Raw genomic sequence first — 22,851 nt, 5'->3', positions numbered from 1 at the left:
ATTAAAATTTTTCATCTTAAATAAATTCAGGAACCAGTTGAATTATAAGGCTTTTTTTGTATAACATTTTTTCAAATCTAAGTTTTATTTTCACTTCCTTGTAGTTTATTAGAACATAAAATCTTAGAAATGGAAGGAAAACACAAGGAAGAGTTGGACACCTTAAAAGAAGAGAAAGAAAACCTTCAAGACTTGGTTACTCGTCAAACATATATAATCCAGGAGCTGGAAAAACAATTAAACAGAGCTACCACCAACAATAGTGTCCTTCAGAAGCAGCAACTGGAGCTGATGGACACAGTCCACAACCTTGTCAACCTTTGCACTAAAGAAGGTGGTAAGAATGTCTTCCTCACTCTGGTATTGTTAATATTTTATTTCCTTTGAGCAAGTAAATACTCAGTATAGCTTTCTACAGTGCATTGATTGCTGTATAAAAAGCAGCAGAAGAACTTTACGGTTAGAATCATTTATGAATTTATGTTGATAATTTTCTCACATTGCTACCTAGAGAATGATTCATAAGCTGAAATTTGTGAATCCACAATGTCTTTCTGAAAGAGTGCTCTAATTTCTTCTTTCTTTGTCTTTTTAACCTTAGATAAAATCTGTGATACTGTCGTGAATAAATAATTGGTATTATGGTGTTAGACACTTAACTATGTATAGGACAGAGATGAGCCAATGTTAAAAATTAGTTCATCGTGCTGGGAGAGTTTCAGGAGGATTTCCATTTTTAAGCTAATATTTATTATTTCCTTTTAAAGGGAATGGGGTAGGAAATTGTGGGTTGCAGAGAAAATCAGACAGACTATTTGTAACAAGTATTATGAGTGAGGCAGGATTATTGTTATCAAAATTATTTATTAAGATCACTTGTGCTTAGTCCTGTGCAGGATACATTAATTCTGGGGTGTCATTGTGACAGTGGAGATACAAATTTTTGATACCACTAGAATGTCTGAAGCCATTTAACCTTTGGGAACATCTACAAGTCTGTCATTCTTTAGAAGGCATACATCTGTCTATCCATCCATCCACCTAACAATTATCGAATGAATGCCTCTGCTTGCACCTGTTTCCTTCAAGCAGAACCTTTAGTGAGCCTCAGTAGAGCTCTTCAAAGTTTGGAACTTGAAGTCATCTTCTGTATTTCTCTAATCAGCCTTTCTCTGAATGAAGATGGAATTGTAAATGGTGATGAGTGAAAGAGAACACCACTTATATCTGAAAGTTGTTGTTATTAAGCTGTGGCTTATGTGACCATTCATGAAGTGGTTCAGTGAGCATATGCAACATACACATGGGGAGGTTCCTTTATTTAAAAGTGGATTTGAGCTATGTGACAAATTTGTTCAATTTCATACTTTCGTGTATAGCTATGAATAGGGAAGATAACTCCATATTAAGTGATTTTGTTTTAAAGACATTTCACATTTCTCTATTACACTTCATTACCTTGAGTTATATCTCCTTTAGATAGTCTAAACAAGCCTTTAATATACTTTGTAAAGCAAAATTTTTTTAAACAGTGAGTTCCCGGAGCTCCATTTGGGTGTGCTCAGTAATGTGATTGGGAAGGGAAAAGCCTGCTAATCAGTCAGACCCTGCCAAAATCTTGAGTTAGAGTCCACTGGAAGGAAAGCATGGTAGTATTTTGCCAGAGAATTTTAATAGAGCTCATGAGTATTTAAAAATTAAGTATTAATACGAGATATATCTATTCTCATATTGAACTGAATACATTTTGGGAAAGATTGAAAACACATTTTTCTTATCATCCTGAGACTTAAAGCACATGGAGTGGAATAGTGGCTTTTATTTCATGATTTTAGAGATGTCAAGCCCTAGTGATTCTCACAGAGCTCATATGTCTGCGTACTTATCATAATTTAACTTCTTTTCTGAGTATTTGCCTAATAAATGTGTCTTTAAGCTTTTAGAGGAAGAGGGTGTGACTTTAAAAGTAAATATTCTGGCTGGGTTTGAACTTTGGGTGCAATATCAGGGAAGCAAACATCTGTTCAATTTAAGAAACATTTTTTTTTGAAAAATGAGGATAGACCCTTAATAGCCATTCAGGAAGTGAATAAAGTAACGGTGTCTATTCTATGATGTAGTATATCAAAAAAATAGAAATAATAATCATAGAAACTGAATTGGTCTAAATATCCCAGGCCTCTAGATATCTTTTCTTTTTAATGACAACACTCTAAGATGAATCCTGATTTAACTACAGGATTTGCCATCTTAATTTAAGGGAATTGCCTAATTTTCCAATGGGTTCTGAGCTGTCATGATCATAGATTTTATTTGCTTCTTGTTAATCTCTTTTTTTAAAATCTTACTGTGAAGTATTCTAACTAAATATTTCGTTATTTTAGAAATCATAAGAGACACAAAAATGGAAAGTGGCTCTCATAAGATTTTTATGAAGATTTTCATTGTCTGCATATCTTTATTTTCACTGGAGCCATAGTGTTTGGCTATGGTGAATTCAAAATTTTAAATGGCTAATAGCATAATACTAGATTAAATATCAGTTATTAAAATGAACTTTTATTCAAATTCTAAAACACATGGGTAAAGCCTTTCTTTGTTTTATGACCAAAATTTATATATCATATAAATTTATTATTTATTGAAGGATTATATGTAAATATTTTACTTATAAATTTATATATATGCAAATATTTTAAAATAAGTATACCACAATAAATGCATCAAATATTCTAAAATGTATATTTTAAAACTCAAATATAGATGTTCTACAAGATCTTCAAAAACACGAGCTGTGTCATCATCCAAAAAGCCAACCATTTTAATTCACCCTAAAGGTCTTCTGGTTTCAATCTGACCAACTAATTTGTAGAGACAGCCTGAATATAATACTGCAAAGCAAGATAAAAAAAGTTAATGAGCTTCCCCTGTCACTGGCAACTAGTTTAACCTTTATGAAGCTGTCTCATCATGTATAAAGTCAGGAGAATTCTGTCTATTTCACCACAATAGGGAAAGAATTACATTTGATGCTCAATATACAAGCAAAGGTCACATTGCTGAAGACACAGTTGATTCATTAAACTTTAGTTTCTTCTTTCTCCTTCAATGGACAAGATTCCGTTAAGTACATTCATTATGTGCTTTATAAGCAAAACTTCTTTTGCAGAAAATGTTTAAATAGAATGCCCCGGAGTGTTTGAGTGTCGACTGCCATCCAGGCAGCTTTTTTGACCTCCATTTTCTGATCTCTAAAATGGGATCATAATATTTACCCGGTGGGTGTGTAGTGCAACATAAATATATGCAAATTTTATTTGTCAATTATGTAGTTCAAAATTGCCAAAAAAGTGGTTTGTAAATGTTCTCACCACAAAGAAATGACAAGTATGTGAGGTAATGGATATGTTAATTAGCTTGATCATTCTGCAGTGTATACATGTACCAAAACATCACGTTTTACTCCATAAACATATACAGTTATTTGTCAATAAAAATAAAATTTAAATTTAAAAAAGAAATAGAGGGCCTAGAATAAATACATACATAAACAAGTAAATGAATTAATTAATTTTTTAAATGTTGAAAAATTTAAAAAGGGTAGTATAAAACACATAGCTTCTGTGTTAACTCATAGTGAATATTAAAATAATAGTAGTTATCTTTATTTTAATGCCTTCTAAAGTGCCTATAATGCATTAAAGTTATATGATAAAGAATTCCTAGGAAGTGTTGGCTAGAAATGTACTTTTTTTCCAAACATTTGTTTGATCCAGAAACAGTAAATCTGTCTTTGCATTAAGAGAGTACTTTCGTTTAGTTTCACAGCACTTTTTCTACTAACACATCTGATGTTGTGAGATACTTTTAAGTAAGAACAACTAATAAACACATTCTCTGAAATAATTCTGCAAATTTTCCTCTTCTTGTTCCTAATAGACAGTAGTGGTGTCTTAGGCAAATAGTCAATTCAAACTGAATTGCATCCATTTTGTAAAGCTTCTGAGTAACACATTTATTTTTGTCTAACCTTCATCTGCAAACATTGGGCCACATTTATTCTTAGAAACATTAGCCACTAAAGAAATATTGCCCTCAATGTTATCACAATGTCAAAACTCAGCTGATTGCTTCATGTTTTTGGCAATTCGAAATTACCAAACTTAAATAGTTGCTGGAATTAAATAGTTTACACTAATAATGGCATACAAACAAGGTTTTGAATCTTTCAGGGGAGAATAATCAGTTACTGTGACTATTAAAAAATCACTAGTTGGCCAGGCGCGGTGGCTCATGCCTGTAATCCTAGTACTTTGGGAGGCCAAGGAGGGTGGATCACTTGAGGTCAGAAGTTCAAGACCAGCTTGGCCAATATGGTGAAACCCCATCTCTACTAAAAATACAGAAATTAGCCAGGCATGGTGGCACATGCCTGTAATCCCAGCTACTCAGGAGGCTGAGGCAGGAGACTGCCGTCCCAGACAAAGGTTGGCAAGCTGAGATCAAGGGCCACTGCACTCCAGCCTGGGCAACAGAGTGAGACTCTATCTCAAAAAAAAAAAAAAAAAAAATTCACTGGTTATCTATATACAGTGGTGATTAAAATATCACATGTGGAACATATATGGGGCAACTATATTATATAATTGGGAATTTATTGACAAAGTCTGTTAAAAAAGAAATAAAGGAAAAAGGAAAATAAAAATTTTTTAAATAGTATTTAAACTGTATTATAAACTTACACAGTCTGATTGTCTCACACTGCCCAAATCAGCTTGAAGCTCATTTCTGCTGTAGCAAGATGTGGTTCATAAATGTATCCATTCATTCAAAACAGTTCTGCAGCAACTGTTCTGTTCTGGGGAAATGATATTTATTCATTTTTATTTAACAAATATTTGGTAACTTTCTATAATGTGTCAAATATTGCTCAGACCACTAGGAAAAACAAAAGATGTATTTCATCCTGTGGCTTTAAGGAACCTAGGGTTTTATAGGAGAGAAACAAGTAAACAATTATTTTTCAGAATTCTTTGCTAGAAGTGAGCCTTTGGTGCCTGGACCCCAGCAAAGCTCACAGAGAAATATTAAAATCATGGCAGGAACAGAAGGATAAGTGCAGAATCCAGCATCACTAGAGTTTTCTTGGGGATTTTACTGAATCTTTATTATGATTCTAGTTTGCTTAGGCTTTACATGTGTTAGCCCTTACAACAGCAACATGAGGGAGTTACCATGTCTAGCATCATTTTATAACCTCCACAGAGAATTTGAGAATTTGCCCAAAGTTACAAAGCTGGAAATCGTTGATCTAGGATTAAAACATAAGCAAGCTTGTTCTAATGGGGAGATGATAGTTACATCTAAAAAATGAAGAAAGTGAAGGACACACCAGAGAGTACAAGCAGCATGTATATTTTCCAGAAGTCATGGGAGCGGGCTGTAGCCTAAGTCTTAAAATGAGTTTAGAGAGAGGAACTGATGGAGACCAAAAAGGCCACATTTTTTCTCTAAAATCAATGAGCAGTCATTGTCAATATATAAGAATAATCGTGATATTTGCATTTTAGAAAAAATTTCCCCAGTGACAATGTAGGAAAAACATACTGGAAAGCTGAGAAGCCTGGAGCAGGGGACCAGATGGATGCTTTTACCATTATTATAATATCAGCAAATACTTAACACAAGCCAGTCTTCTGAGACTTTTGCATATATTAGTTTATTTAATTCCGGTAACAACACTGTATGATAGGTGCTATTACCAACTCTATATGAAAGATAAGCTAAGTACAGAGAGGTGAATAGTGCTTAAATATTGTACTGCTAGCAAGCGAGCAAGCTGAGATTTGATCCCAGAGTCTTGTTCTGAATACCGTACATTACACACTGCACCATGTTGGACAGGGAAGGTAGCGTTGATTATTTTTGTCAGAATTTCAAAGTCATTTCTAGGAAAGAAATAATAAGGTCCATATTAAACAGGGGTAAATGGAAAAGTAAGTGGAAGAAATTTTTAAAAATAGAAAAATTAGAATCAGCAAGAAATAATGACTTCCTAGAAGTCGAATCTAATACCAATTGCACATTTCTAGGTTAAACAACTGAGGGTGCATTCATCACATTCTTTAAAACCAGCAACATGGGAGAAGAAATAGGTTGGCAGGGAAAAAATAGTGAGTTTTAGTTTGGGACATTTTGACTGAGTTGCCTGTGGGACAGAGTCGGGCAGGCAGATAAATCGGATTCTAGAAGGAGAACAATTATGTGTTCTCAGAGGAGATAAGAGGTAAAATCATAGAAAGTGCATATAAAGCAATGGCTCTTATTCACGTGGGGGTCACAGATCCATCAGGAAACCTGATGCAAACTATGCTATTTTTTCCTTTCCACTTACCCCAACCCCAAAATGCAAGGATACGGGCACACATTTGTGTACAATTTGAGAGCATTTACATATAGTTATGAGTGCATTGTATGAGATAATGACAGTGTAAAATCAAAGACAGAAAAATTTGAAGTTTTTAAGGGACAGATTCAAAAAAAGAGACCAAAAGAAAAACATAGACTTCATGTGAAAAACAGTAATGAACAGTGTTTTGGGAAGGTTTAAAAAAAAAAAAAAAGACAGTTATGAAAGATGTTCTTTTCAGTGGCAAGTAAGCGTGACAGTCAAATTTTTAAAAAGTGAACCTTCTATATGCAGAGGTTTGGTATGCTACATGGCTCAGTTGCATATCTCAAAGACTAAAATGAGTGAGAGGAAGTAAGAACAGAAATCATTATATACTTGCATTCAAGAAACTTGAATGTGAAAGGACAGATAATAACTTTAAGTAGGGAGGCACACAGAGTAGAGAAAACTTAAAAATAAGTACTGAGAGACATGAACATGTTTATATACTTAGTTCTCTAATAAGAAGTACAAATTTCAATTCATAGGAGCTTCTCATATAGTTCATTTTTAAAAATTCTTTCACATTATCTCAAAGACATAATGGCTGATACTACAAATATTTAAGTGACGACTATTCGGGCTAAAGTGTCTTTCCCAGAAGCTGATTGCAATGGTATGGAACACTTGATCATTATTTTGGGGGATTTGAGCCTCTAGCCTTTTTAAAGGGGAAAATGAGGCATTTGCTTTCTTCTCAGTGCTGAGGAGTCATTTGGCTTGATTCTCAGAATAATTCTACCATCTGAAAGGAATTTACCTCCCATGCAGTGTCTGTTGAGTTTATGAAGTTTATATCATTCTGTAAGGGATGAGATAGTTTGAACTGCAAGTCCCTTGAGTTAAGAATGACTCTAAAAACATCACAAGTGATGGGAGGAAATTAAAACTTTTTGAATGTCACTCATATAAACATTGATAAAAATGGAAAATATCAGTTTCGTTGACTGGGTAAAATACTCAGTTTTTCATTTAGTACTTGTAATGCACAATTTAAGATTAGGTAGAAAGAGAAAGAAAAATACAGGAAGTCATCTGCTGAACACTACAGTGAGTACTTGTTCCCATTTAATGAGGGAAATGCTTTATCTTGACAGAAAATTATATGTCAAACATTTACAATTTCCTTAAAATGAACCACACTATCTAGCACTTCCTTTCATAAAACCCAATGGCTTAAGGCGAAATTGACTGTTTATTTTTGGAAATGGTATATTTCTCCTTTTTGATGGAGCGTGTTATCTGCCTTTTAGAAAAGTCATAATTTTTGTAAAAAAAAAAAAATTTGTGAATAGTGGATGGCCAAACTAATGATAACAAAATAAAAAATAACATAGTCCTTGACCTCTCCCATGAACTATTTCTAAACCCCATCTTTGGGGGGAGATTTGAAATTTTGTGGTTAATTCTCATTTGAAATTGGAGTTTTTAACTTCAGAAACAAGATGAACTATCTGAAAAGGGATATCTCCTGGTTCCAGCTGGGCTTGGAAGTTACAGGGGTAAAAGGCCACAAAAAAAGAGTGTTTCCTTGATGTTACAATATTACCATGAGCAAACTCCATCCTTCTTCCCTTATACTTTCCTAGCCTGGTTGGCTAAAGCGAAGAAGCACAAATAGTTTGAATAGACTTTCAACTAAATCATTTCCTGGACTCATCCACACTCAAGTCAAATTCAACAGATATTTTCGAAATCCAGGGACAAAATGGAACAGTAGACATCAGTCACGGATAAGATATTCTACTTTACACTGAGCCAAATGACACCTATAATTACTCTGAGAGACAGTAAAAAAAAAATGTTTTATTAACAGCATTAAATATGTATGCATTATATCAACTATAGAGTGAAAACCTCATGAAATTTTTTGTACTATAAGAAGTGAGAAAAAGAAGGTAAAACCTGAAGAATGTTGCAACTGTACATTTAGCTTTAAATGTGTATAAACCAATATTTATTTTTAGCATAAGATTTTCTAAAAGTCAATTGCAAAGAACCTTTAAAACTAGTAACATTTTTTGCTTCCTATAGGAACTCATAATTTATTATCAACCAAAGGATATCAACATGAAAATTGATTTCAAGTACACTGGAATATCATGCTTGTACTGGTTTGGGTGTTCACATTCAGAGTGGGGTTATGTCTGCTAAGGAGTCATATTAATATGTAACCTACAAATAATTACTCATCTTTTTGATGGATTTATAAATAAGTCAAATTATCAAATGTAATATCAAATGTCAGACCTCTTTTAACTTGTGTATTTATTATATCTTTGCATGTATCTTAATTATTTTTAGGTGTGAACATTCCATTTTCACAAGTGGGATGATGTCCTTTAGAATAGTGAGTTTGAAATTTGGGTATAATTTTAAGTGGCAATTTGGTTCTAAAGGGAGATTTTGCCAGTTGTTTAGGCCTCATGAACACACAGACCACACGCAAACCTAATCTGAATCATAATTAATTCTCCAACCTATCTCTCTAGAGCTAGGAATTATAGATTGAGATGGTTTCTCTCCAGTATCTCGGAGCAGATGTATGCCATCAAGAGGGCAGACATGGTGGTTTAGAAGGAGCAGGAATCATGACACCTCTGTTCTAGTCCCAGCTCTGCTGCCAGGTTGCTTCACATAGGAGTATGGCACACCTTAGAGATTGCCTGGTATCCTACACAAACCCACATACTTTATGACTCATATCAAACATTACAACTTTGTCTCTTGGTTTTGTGTCACTCCTAATAACCAGTGAAGCCCTGGATTCAGAGTAGAAGCCCACGTAGAGCCAGGGCTGGGAGTCAAGTAGTGTTCTTGAAGTATATTACACCACAAGAGTAAGAATCAAGGTGACCTACTTACGGTGACAGGACTTATTTACTCAAAACTTAAAAGTGGAGTTTTTTGTGTGTGTGTCAGTTTTCAAAAGCATCTGGCAACTGCTTTCTATGTTTACAGCATTGCCCAAAGACTTTCATTCCATTTTTAATGGCTGTTGCTGAAATAAATTATATTTGTCTGCTCATAGCAGAGCACAAAAGATGCCCCTTAAGCTTTCCCACATGCATGGGGAGTCTTTTGTACAAAATCAATATATTGTAGCCAGGCTGAAAAAAATTATATGGAAAATCAACAGACATGAAACACCTGAAATGTCTTTGTGAATGAAATGAGCTCCTGAACAAATGGCAATGGCCGTGTGGCATTCATAACTGCCCAACAGGGTGCCCAAGGGAAAAACAAAGAAATTAATTTTATGTAAAATGAAAGATTACTTGATTAAACAAAGATCGTGTGTATTTCCATTTTTACCTTTTAGTCAAGTATTTTTTCCCCATTCTTGGTTACTTTAGGTAGTAATAGGCATTGAATATATGTTGTTATACAAATGAGAATCATTTCACTTTAGAAGACAATTGCAAAATTTATTTGAGCATAGTAATCAAACTACAGTAGAAATAGGTAGAATTAATTGATGATTAATTATTCTTCCACTTTAAAAAAGTACCTTACATTAGAGATTCACTTATGACATAGGAGGCTTTGCATGTCTGCATAAATGTAAGACTTTATATACCTTATGTATATCTTAATGTTATTGAAAATTTGTATATCTGCAATTATACATCTTGGGCAATATATTCTCCAGATAATTAAAATGTATCCCTTCAAGTCGTAAAATTTTATGAAAATTTTTAAATGTGATGAAAAATTATCTGCTTTTTTTTATTCTCTCCTCTCTTTCTTGGAAGAGAAAACTGAAAAAAAATCAGGCTTTTTTTTTTCTAAGAATTTAATCCGTTATTATCCATATGAATTAATTGTCATCGTAATACCATGATGCCTCTGGAAAAGTACATAGTTTGCCCCCTTTTTATTGTTCAATGCCCAAATTCTTACCATTTCTTAGTTTTGCCTACTTTTTAATATTTTCTGTCTTTTCCTCACACACACACAAACTTTCAGTGATCCAATTTCTTATCTCTATGCCTGATACTAGAAGATGAACACAAAAACACACACACACTCACACACACATACACACACACTCACACATGCACACACACACACATGCGCGCACACACACATACACATGCTCTAACACACACACACACATTCACACATGCACACACACACACATATGTGCGCGCGCGCACACACACACACATGCACACACACATACACACACATACACATTCCCACTCTCACTTTCCCACCAGCCTATCCTCTGTCTTTGTAGCTTCTAGCAAATAGTCCGTAGGCTGGGAGACCAGCTACCAGGCTTAAGAGAATAATACCTAAAATTAGTGGGGGTAAATCCTGAGTCAGTGTGACTTTTAGGGTATAGACATGATGAAATCCAATATGGCTGCTTTGGGACCTCTCACTTCCTTATCCTCTGTTAGCTCTTGACATTGTGGGCCGTCATGGCTTCACTTTTCTGTTGAGGGTTTCCTTCTTGGACAATTCTATTGCCTATGGCCCTCTGCTATCCTCATGTCAACATATCCTTTGTCTTTGTCATTGCTGCCTCCTCTCTCTTTTCCCATACGTCCTGTTACCATGAGACAAGGCTGCACCCTTTCAGACTTAAGGCTTACCCTGAATCACTCAGGACCTTGGGTGTGCCCTTGTCAGGAAAGATAAGTATTGCTGGGGATTCTGTGACAGATGACTCATTGAAGTTCTATTTGGGTTTCACTTTACTCAAAAGGCCAGTAAGAAGTAGTTAAGATTTTCAGCTTTATAGTCAGAGAGTTCTACTACTTACAACTTTTGGTGAAGTTAGTAGCATTTCTGAGCTTCAATTCCTCATATAAAACAATATATTGATAAATAATCCTTATAAGATATTTATAAGGATTGAACAAAATGAAGCATGTAAAACATACTTGGCACATAAAATTCAGAGTTTACCACATAGTAAGCGTTCAATTAATGCTAGTTGGTTTTATTATGATCATGATTATTATAGTTCCATAAAAAATAGTAGTTAAGATTTTATAGATAGCCATAAAATTACATATAAATAATTTAAATAAGAGCAAAGCAGTTCTTTTTAAAATATGTTTAATTAAAATAATAATTCACTAGATAAATGATGTTCAAGTGTTCCCTTATACCAGGGTTGGAGGGACTTTGAAAAAAGAAGTAGTTGTTTTAAGTAAAAAAGTACACTTCTAGTTAATGAAAGACTTCAAATTAAGAGTATTTAAGAATAGAATATATGTGTTTGTCATACTGTCTCACACACATGCACACATATAACCATATTCAATTGCCATTTTTATAGGTTAAAAACAGTCATGCTGAGATATCAGCCCACAGATATTTAGTTTTGTATGCATATGTTTTCTATAAGAAAAAATATCAGCCTCAACATTTTCCATTTATAAGCATACAGCTTGTATGTATTTGTGTAGCTATATATATTTGTATATGTATTTATAAAGTCATTGGTAAATATCCCTCACCCCTATACCCACCCATAAAATACTGAAACTTGGGCTGCCTGGAAATCTTTTGATTCTTCCACACCCTTGAAATGCAAGACATTACCTTCTTCCACTTTTAAAGATTCTTTCAAATAAATTAGGATTCTAGAGTGTCTTCAAAATGTTTTTTCTATGAAATGCCCACATACCTGACAGAAAAGTACAAAATCTAATCAATCAATTGTTTGCTTGTTTGCAACTTGTCAGATGTGCTGTTTCCTTCTTTTATATTCTCAGTTAATTTCAGTGACCTGTTATGTTGAAATCACAGGTTCAGGGTCAATTTCTAGTGCTATGATCTCCCTAATGATGATGTCTCAAGGACTATCCTTGAACAAATAACCTGATCCACATGTATTCTGATGTTTGGTAAATACTGGAAATATATGAACAATTAGCCACATTTAAGATTTAAAAAGAACAATTGAAGAACTGTTTTCTTTATAGCAATTCATCAGAAAATGGGTAAGAGAAAGGGCTGTGACTTTTTACGCTGTCTCTGGTAGCAAGGCTAATTGCCTTCTGTGTTCTCGGCTAGTGTGGCTGAGGCTCATAATTACCAATTGCACATTCCAGGAAGTTTTCTCTTGAGGGTTCATCTGAATTGAAGTGACCCTCTGCCTCAGCTTTCATGGTCCTCCCCTGAAGTCAGTCTGGTGGCGAATGTACCATCTGGATTGAAATTAGTTGGGCAAAGGAAGGGAAGATCAGGATAAAGTCAACAGCTGCTAGCATCAGGTCTCAGGTTGCTTATTGACTGAATGTTGGCTGGTGAAAGACAGACATGCACCTGTTTGTGTTTCTATTCTACCCCTTTAGATGACAAAGATTTGGTTGTACAGATAAGGCTAAATGAAAAGAATGAATAATGGTTCATTCCTAGGACTTTCTAGATTTATTTGCTGATATTGATGTGGGCAAAGTCTTTGAACTAGCATACCAGGCTCTTAAATTTAGGTCAGATAAGCTTTTCTATATGTTTTATTCTTTCAACTGTTATCTCTTCTAGGTAGCCTTCCTGGAGTCCACCTGGCAGGTGGAGTATATTCTTGCACGTTCCCAATGTGCTTGATACGTACCTCTAAGATAACAATTGTCTGCATTCTCTCTCTTTGGTGCTGTATTTAAACTGGTGACATTATAGCCCTGCAAGTTGTTGCCAGCTATCTTGTGACCAGGTTGATTGCCAAGAATAAGTGGGTTAAGAAAAAGACTAAGAAACCAATTTCTGGTCACATTGTCTGAAACCTTATCATGACTTACTTAAAGTCTATATTGGATTCTTTAGTTACGTGATCCAATAAATTATCTTTTTGCTTAAGCCACCTTGAATTGAGTTTTGTCCTATCATAAAAGTTACCAATCATGGGTATAGCTTTCATGGAAGATCTTTTTCGCATCAGGCTGTGAGCACATGAAGGGCAGGCTTGGGCTTTTTTATGTCTGTATCTCCATGGCCTACGAAAAGTTTTAAAAATAGCAAAAGTCCATCAATATTTGTTGAATTAATAATATAGGATGATTGAACTAAGAGAGGATAAGAAGCAGAGGGACAAATGGAAAAGCCATACTATAATTGTCTCATTAGAAAAAAATTTACACTTTCATTAATTTTTAACTGATAAATACTGAAGAAGGATAGTAGGACTAATAAGGAAAGAGCAAACACGTGGTTTGGAAGGAAAGATTATGTAACATTAAACAAATGAAAGCTAGCATAGCAGGAAGGACTGCCCAACAGGCAAGTAGATATATGAATCTGAAGGCAAAGAGAGGCAAATACTCAGTGTTAAAAAGTGCCTGTGTATATTATCAATCTTTTCTGCAGCAGTTGGAAGCCATGATAGACAGTGTGCAAAATGAACAGATGTATAAGAAATAGACATCCAAGAATGGAATCTTAGTGAATTTCTATATGGTAGGTGATGAGAGGAAATAAATCGATAAAAGAGGAAAGAGAAAAAACAATTAGAGAAGTTGAAAGGGACTGGGAGAGGTCAATATAGAAGGCAAGGGGAAAGATAGGCAAAGACAACTTCTGTAGGGTAGAAGGGAGTGGAGGAGACATATCAAATGGCATTGATCTTCATAGTAAACCATAAAGGTCATTTATAAAGAGTGAAAGAAGATAAGAATAGGATTCAGTTTTTCAAAAAGTAGAAAGATTTGCAATATACTCTACAGGAAATGTCATAGAAAGTTTATTATACATGACTCAGTGTTTGCAGTCTACAAGGGGGTTGAGAAAGTGAATGAATGCCCATCTAGGGGTTGGGATTTACGTATGCAAAGGTAAGTGGATGAAAGGACAATAGATGGAGAGACCAGGGATGCCAAATGGACCATTATTAAATTCCTGACTCTGGGATTGAGGCTAAGAAGAAAGAAAAGGGAGGCTAGGAAAGCAGTGATAGGAATGGCAGGGATCTAAACTCAATGAGAGGGAAAATGAACTCGTTAGAAATTAAATAATAATAAAGGAAAAATAAGAATATGTGGTCAAAGAAAGAATTTTAGACATAAAGATCAACCTTTTAACTCATGCTTTCAAATCAGTTCGTTATTACAAAAAGTTTAAACCACTTTGAGAGATAGATACAGTCCTCTTTCAGGTCTCCGGAGGGTTCCCACCAACGTCTGTCCAGTGATGCTTCTTTTACTCTTCCGTCCAATCTTAGTCCAGACATTTTTTTTTTAATTTTTAATTTTTGAAGAGACATGGTCTCACTATACTGCCCATGTTGGTCTTGAACTCCTGGCCTCAAAGGATCCTCCTGCCTCTGCTTCCAAAAGCATTATTATTACAGTTGTGAGCTACTGCTCTCAGCCCCATCAAGTCTATTGTTTCTATCTGTCTTGTGTCATTTACTAAATATTCCTCCAATTTCTATCTTCTATCTAACTGAATCTCAAGACTTCCTAAAAAAACTTATCACTGGTGCTGACACTTGCAATGTTCAGGAAATTCAAATGTTATGGTCTCTTTAGGTTTTAAAATGTTTCCTAGGTGTCCAGTTTTACAATATCTATGCATGACATTGGACTTCAGAACTCTGCAGTACTTAACAAAGAAAAGAGTCATGCAAAAAGTCATGGGATTGAAACCTCTATAACCAACACGTTGATATATAAATCATTTATAATTTCCTCTGAAATAATCTTTAAATCTTAACTATTTAGGTAAAGCTTAAAATATACAGCAAGATGAGATTACCTGTTTTGGGTTTATTTTTAAATGTAAACAATGGTATAATCTGATTTATTCAATGAATGAAACCAGCCAATTAGCCAAATTTGACCAGGAGAGGCTAATTCAATGTGATCCTAAATATAACCAGTCAACTATAACTGCTATGTTTTAATTGGAAGGTGGAAGACAGCAGCATCCACCACGCACTAGACTGGACTGGCCAGCCTTCCACATTCTGCTAGTGTCCCTTCCATAAGAAGGAGTAACAGTATAATATTGCATTATACTGTTAACAGTGTTGTCATTACCACAACAAATACCATTTCTTGAGTACTTATTATGCTTCAGTGTCTTTGCACTGTGTTATGTAATTCATACACCTATCTCAGAGGTATTTATAACTACTTCACTTTATAGAATAAGGAAAAAAACTCTAAAGGTCAATCTACCCTTATCGAAGGGACCTTATTCAAACCATAGTATATAATAAAAATACCAAAGGTAAGCTGTGGATGAAGCTTTTACATTGATTTTCAATGCCTTGCTACTCTAAAATGTAGCCTGAATTAAGGCATATGCTTGCTAACTGGTAAGTAATTAAAAACAGGCAATCTGATGTTTCTGGAAAGAATGACTTTTTTTGAAAGAATATGAGTATTTCAACTTTTCAAATATACCAAGTTAAATTTCAAGAAAATACAATATCTATTTCATATATGTTACCATAACAACAAAAAATCCATAATATAACCATAATACTAGGTGTAGCTTTTGATGGTAGAAAGCTACCGTCAAACCGTTTTCCCAAGTATAGAATTTGTATTCATGGTTTTGACAACAAATTTTATACAGTTAGTTTTCACAAAAATTACCCAACTATTTCCTTTTTCCTCAGTTACTAAAAATGTGTGTGAAATAGCTTCCTCTTCCCACACATAGTCCCTTCTCCGACATCTTCCTGAAGTGGGGGGGAAAAAAAATAAAAATGGGAGGAGAGATGGCAGACAAGAGAAGGGAATGTGTTCTCCATACATAACTAAAAAGGGGAGGGCAGGATGTGGTATATACAAGAGAAGCATTTTCTCCATAGATAAATGACCTTCTCTCTCTCAAAAGAGAAAAATGGGTTTACCATTGGGTTCCTGCTGACCACATCTTTCTGTGTTGTTTGTCCTCTCAAGTGATCATAAATTTTAGTTGGTATTTCTTCACATCTCTTTTTTTGGGCATCTAATTTGGTTGTTTTCAACATTTCAACAGAAGAAAGGATCTAGTAGGTGGAATTTAAAAATTTTTTTTGGTTTTAGAAAAATAGCAGTCCATAAAGTCAGAATAAATGAAACCAGTAAACTACATCAATGCTCTTGGAATGAATACCTTTATATAATCCATGGACATCCTCAATGTTATTAAAGATGACTTTTGAGTAAGCATGTATATATGCGTCTTTAAATTGCTATTTGCATACATTCTGTGCAGTACTTTTTCACTATCATATGAATCTGTAGCCCTTTAATTAGTTGATTTATTTTGTGTTGACATGGAAATTGTGATGGTGGTATTTAGATGTAATTATTAGTATGATTCATTAAAACCATTAGTGCAGACTTGAGCTACATAGAAAATCATAATGTTGTTAAATGCTTCAGTACTATTTTTTTTTGTTATGGCAACATATCTGACATAAATATTTCATTTTCTTGAAACATAATTTAGTATTTTTAAGAATCTGAGTAATTTATATTGAAATAGTAATTCTTTCCACAAAGATTAGACTGCTCAATACCTATAAGTTAGTAAACATTAGGCAACTAAAGGCCAGTATTTAGTATGAAGCCCAGTGTTAAGTCAGGCCAGGAGTTTAGATATTTAGATCATTTAAAATTAATGTAAAAGTTTTGACTCATAGTTTGCCTTTGGTATTTTTATTATGAAAGACTATTATAACTCCGTGTGTTTGAAAGCAGATATTTATTAAGTGATAGGAAACTTTAAGGGCAAGATTACAAAATAGTCTTAATCTTAATTTCTAGAAAAAGGTTAAATAAAACTGACCACTAAAATAATACACAATAGAAAATACTAAATCGTGAATATTTTATAAATATAACACATATATCTTTAGCTAAGAACTATTAAATGTGCATCATTTTGTACTTTTATTTCAGTTGTAAGAAGTTAATAATGGGTAAAGCTCAGTAAATAAAATAAGGTTTTCCTCAGTAGAGACAGTCTCTAACTATTAATAGATTTCCTGTCTTCACTTGACTTCTAGCCTTTACTGTGACTCTTCCCCCTGTATAATTTAATTTCAAAGTCTTATTTATGTGATTGTTCTTTTATTTGTGTATCATCTGCCTGATGATTTGACTTCAGGGCATTAAAGAAAGAACAAAGTAAAGTTTGGTTACATTTTCATTATAGGTAGTTAAGTTGGGTCATAAAGTCTTTTCTACTTCCCAAATCTAATTATTGTAACAGTTGTTGATTCTTTTTGTTTTGTTTTGTTTTGTTGGTAAAATTTTCTAGAAACTCTTCAATATAAAGTCACAGAAACAGTACTACTTGCTTTTTAGTGTTTTAAACTTCCATATTGCATTTTTATATTTGAATTTATCTTTATCTCTTCCTGTTCCAAAGAGTGCGTTAGCAATTTTTTAGACTTTCCTGTGAAATGTAGGTAAGAATGTTTTAGAGATTTTGCAGGAAACTTGATGTAATTGCTACCAATTGAAGATATTACATGCCCAGGTCATTTGTTCCTTGAGCTGATGTTTTGGAAAGGATACACAGAAAAAAAAGAAGTAAGAAATTAAGTAAAATATAAGCATTCAGTTAGAAATGGTTCTACAGTTTTTTCCTTCAGTTTTTTTTTTTTTTAATTTTGTAAGCTACCTCAAAATCTAGTATTGTCTTTATGATTGATTTTTTACTATGTGCAATACTGACATTTGTGTGGAGGAAATGAAGACATGCTTAGCTATTATTGGAGTCCATTTGGCTACTAATGGTACTGATATTCACATATTGCAATCTTTTTTTTTTTTTTTTTTTTTTGCAGTTTTACTAAAGGGAGGAAAAAGAGAGGAAGAGAAACCATTTAGAGACTGTGCAGATGTATATCAAGCTGGTTTTAATAAAAGTGGAATCTACACTATTTATATTAATAATATGCCAGAACCCAAAAAGGTAAAACCAGAAGTGTTTGTTTACGAGATGTAAGCCAGATCCCAGTTGAAATGCTGGATAATCAGATTGATTTGTGAGCTTGTTAAACTGGAAATATATAGAGAGATGCCTGAACTTTTTTCTCCCAGAGATACTCTGTTTCCCAGGTCCATAAAGGATGAAAACCCTATTGTACAGAAATCTCCAACCCCCATAACTTTTCTTTCACACAAAATTTTGCATTTATTCCCTGGTGTTCATAGGATGTCCCATTGCTCATAAATGTTTGCCTTGTACAGATTACATGTTGAGTTCATGTCTACCGTGAGTGTATGGGAAAGAGAAGCCATCTTCCAAAGACCCAACAATCCAGAGAACACACATAATACAAAGTCAAATACTGAGAGGAGAGGGAGGGGTAGATATAGCTATTTGCAAATTACTGCTCCTGTTAGGATAGGATAAACATTTCCTATCTTACTTCATAATCTTGAAAGAATTTGCTTTCCATATTTACTTAAAAGAGTAGATTGGAAGATCGGATCCATCAGTATGTTGAACAGGACCCAAGGTAAATTTTGGAGTAAGCAAACATTATCTTCCTGCTGTGACATCTCTTTTGTATACTCTCTTCCACCATTTATTCATTAAATCATCCATCCATGCCTTCATTCAATACTATTACGTGGATGTCACGCATTTGTCAGGAACATAGATATAGAGCAAACAGTTTCTAGTGTAATGATGAAGATAGACAATTATTCAGATAGTTATAAAATACTGTCAATAAGTATAGCAATATAAATGGTCCATTTAAAGCACGGTATGTGGGAAGTTTTGAGGTGAGACAGCCAAAGAGAGTGAGATTAGGCAAGAGCTTTGCTCTTTAGTGTCTATGAATTTTAGCTGGAAGCCCAGGGTCCCAAGAGGATCATGTGCCTTTGTAGGATAAAACAACTGTCCTCCCCTCATGCCCCCACCTAAATTACTTGTCTCTTATCCCCATTTCCTCTGGGGTCTGTGCAATGCTCTTGGAATCTTCTCTGATTCCCTCAGGCAACTTTACATGACTTTCTCACTACCAGAGTTCTAAAAGGCAGAGATTGTGCCTTTTATCTTTGATTTCCTGGAACCTAGCATAGTTTCTGGCACATAGTAGGTCTCAATAAATATGTGCTGGAATAAATGAATGAGTAAGTGACCCGCTGATGGCAATATCAACACTTCCATGTAGTGCATAGTAAGTCAGTCTAACTTGCTTAGTCTTCCTGATTGTTAGTCTCCTTTGATAGGCAAAGGAAATGAATCTTGGAGCCCAGTTTGCCAGATGCCATTTAACTGGCAACCCAGGAAGTCTGGGCTATAGTCCAGGACTGATACAGTTCTATTTTCCCTTTTACCACTGTCCTCTCTCTCTCTTGGTTTCCATAATGAATCGTTGTTTATGTTAGCTCGAAATGGTTTCTTTTTCCCCTTTGCTGTGACAAAATTTTCTTCTTGAAAGATACCTTCGATATTGTCTATAAGGGGGTAAAATGTAGGAGTCAAGTGGGCACAGGAGGGAGGAAAGGCAGGAGACACTGTTCTGTACTTTGCTACCTCAGCCATCTACCAGAGAAGTGTGGTTTTGCCTGATTTTCATTTTTGATTTCTGTGCAAGATTTCACTGAATCCCATGGCTTAAACAAGCAAACAAATGAAAAATGGAAATACAATGGCAAGCCTGGGAATGAGGAGATGAGGATAACTTATTCTAAGGAAGTTATCCTCAAATCACACTTTAGCTTAAACTCAATTCTCACACACACACACACACACACACGTCATAAACACACACCATACACATAGCAGATGAAGTATGTGAGAATTTGTTCTGGAGTAGGAGGTGGAGCTAAAATATTTGCTTTATCATTTCCCTACAGTACTACTCAAGACCTGAAGGAACCTCTAAATTATTGTCAGTTCCACTATAGTTTATAATCTGACTATAAAAATAAAATTAACTAAAAATATTAAGTGAACTTCCATTTAGACTCATAGTGATTCTATGATATACATTAATCTAAAAATAATTCCCAAAGTTTTCCGATCAAGAATATTCACAATTTTAGAATTTTTTTTTACTTCTCACCAGTACTACCATGTGGCCCGTGGGGAAAAGGGTGCAGTGCAAATACAGCTTTAGTCATTCTATGGACTGGTAATGTGAAGAAAAAGATCCCACCTCAATTCATAGTCTTGAATAGGTTTGCTTTCAATGCTTACATAGAATAGAAAGTTGGTGAATCCAATTCACTCCTTCCATGGCTGGCTCCTGGGTTGGTTTCATCAGGAAAGCAAGATTCAAGCTTACGCTTCTACAAAATGATGGATTTTAAATATGATGGAGCTTTTGGGTTTTCTTAAATAAATAAAACTTAGAATATTAAATTCACAAATGTCAAGTATCTACTGAATTAACTTCTGATATTTAGTCTAAAAAAATAATAACCTGAACAGGTTAGCAGTAACATACCCATACGTACCCACAAGGAGCAAATTTTATCACAGCTAAATGACCCCCATGGCTTTTCAGAGAGAAGAACTTCCCACATTAGCTGGTCAGGACTATTGTTAGATTTAGATTTAGTTTTGTTGAAATACTAACAGAGTGTGGTGAGAAGGGGAGATAACTGAGCTGAAGAGAGAAGGACTTTGGCCTTCTTCTGGACTTAGATGCTCGTTCTCTTGTTTTATTATTTCCCTGTTATAATCATGGATTCTCTTACAAGTAGTAACATTGTTCTATAATGAAGATGGGTATTTAAGACTGACATACATACACATTTTTGCAGGTAAAAAATTTAGTGTTTAATCCCTTAGTATAATGGCATAGCATAGCACTGGTAAGAACAAATATTGTATGAATTTCCTCAAAAGTAATTTACAAGCTGATTAACAAAATAGCTCAAATGTATTGTGCATTTACAGTTTGCCAGTCTTCTTCTAAGCATATATAGATATATAGATAGATAGATAGATATAATATATACGATATATTATATAGTATATATGTATCTGCTATATAGCTATATATCTATATATGCTATATAGATATCTAAATATCTATATATATGCTTATTGTATATGTATGCTTAGTATATGTGTGTGTGTATATATATGTATACTCCTTCATTTACTCTTTTCAACAACCCTATGATATAGAGACTCCCATTATCCCTACTTTACAAAGATAACCTGCCCCAAACAAATTCTTAGCAAATATTGAACATTGACTTTGAAACAAAGGAATCTAATTCTAGAATACACCCTTTTAATCAGAGGATTAAGCAGGATCATTATGTTAACGAAAATTGAAATTGTATCATTTATAATTTTGAATATGAACCTGTTGCCCCATGGGGTGGTAAACACATGTGTGACATGTGAGCTACACAGGCAAGGGTTTATGTTTAGAAAATTAGGTAAGTTGACTCATGTTCTCACTATAACCCACCTCATTCTCACCGTCCTATAATCTCAGTTTCTTCCATCTTGAAATAAATTGTCAGCATTCTGTCAATCCTATAAAAAGTGCTGGCAAAATTCATCTTTAGGACTTTCACCCTTCCATGTAGACTGTACATTGTAAATAGGAAGGTTGGTGCTACCCCTGCATATGCTTAGCCAAAGCATTGCTCATTATGATGTTTCCAGAAGTTTTGGCAAGGGTAAGAATCTCAAGGCAACCCACACAAAAACGGAAGCATCAAATATGCATGGTATAGACCAATAAATAAACTAGGGTTATTAAAGGAAAGTGACAAAACAATGAACAGACACTATTCATCTTGTAGTCAGTGTGAGAGTTGCAAGTATAACAGGATTGTAATACAGTAATTTTTTCAGTTGACATTGTTCTATACCAAAAAAAAAAAAAAGTCTTTGAAAGTTAGAGAAATGTTATCTTTTCAAATGTGGAAGCCAAAGACGGTTTTGTAGGACTATTTGATTTTTCAAGCAGAAAGAAAATTAGATTTTGGTCATTTCTATATTTACCTTTTGCTTTTATATTATTAATGCCTTGTGTTTATTTTTCTTTCTGAATTCCCTTCAATGTATAGTAGTAGGAAACAGGACTTTTGCTTTCATTTTATGTTTCCAAAACCAAATGCCTAGTTTTATCCAAAAAACAAACCATTTAATCATTACTCTGCTTATTGTAAAATATTAAAAATTTGATTCTGAACTCACAATTCCCCTAATTCTTGGAAAAGTATTATAACAAATGGGTTAAGCCCTTTTCATTTATGGTATGGAAAAATAATTAACATTCACAAGTCTAATCATTCCAACCTCTATGTAACATAAAAGTGTAAAAGCTGCGTGAATCAAATTTCCCCGTTTTGTTTGGGTTTAAGCCTCCGTATTATGTTAAAAAGTGTTTAATGCTTGAAAGCTTTGACCTTGCCTGGGATAGAAGCCAGTTCAGTCATTTCTTGGATAGAGTTAAGCCCAAGTTATATGATCGATAAATGCAATAGCCATAGTTTATGTAGCAGGGC

At 34.3% G+C, this 22,851-nt stretch overlaps 1 protein-coding gene across 3 annotated transcripts in view; it reads left to right on the top strand.

Moving 5' to 3' along the window:
* ANGPT1 (angiopoietin 1) overlaps positions 1-22,851 on the top strand; it is a 298,250-nt gene that overhangs the window by 176,638 nt on the left and 98,761 nt on the right. For 2 of the 3 annotated variants that reach the window (XM_003903066.5, XM_017962224.3), the window contains exons 4-5: positions 105-337; positions 18,201-18,328. In XM_003903066.5, coding sequence (XP_003903115.3) covers positions 105-337; positions 18,201-18,328 — 361 coding nt within the window. The remainder of the gene's footprint in view (positions 1-104; positions 338-18,200; positions 18,329-22,851) is intronic. The other variant, XM_009213479.3, reaches the window with a different exon arrangement.

Source organism: Papio anubis, chromosome 8 (genome assembly GCF_008728515.1).
Source record: "Papio anubis isolate 15944 chromosome 8, Panubis1.0, whole genome shotgun sequence".
Taxonomy (NCBI): domain Eukaryota; kingdom Metazoa; phylum Chordata; class Mammalia; order Primates; family Cercopithecidae; genus Papio; species Papio anubis.
This window is presented reverse-complemented; position numbering and strand designations above follow the sequence as displayed.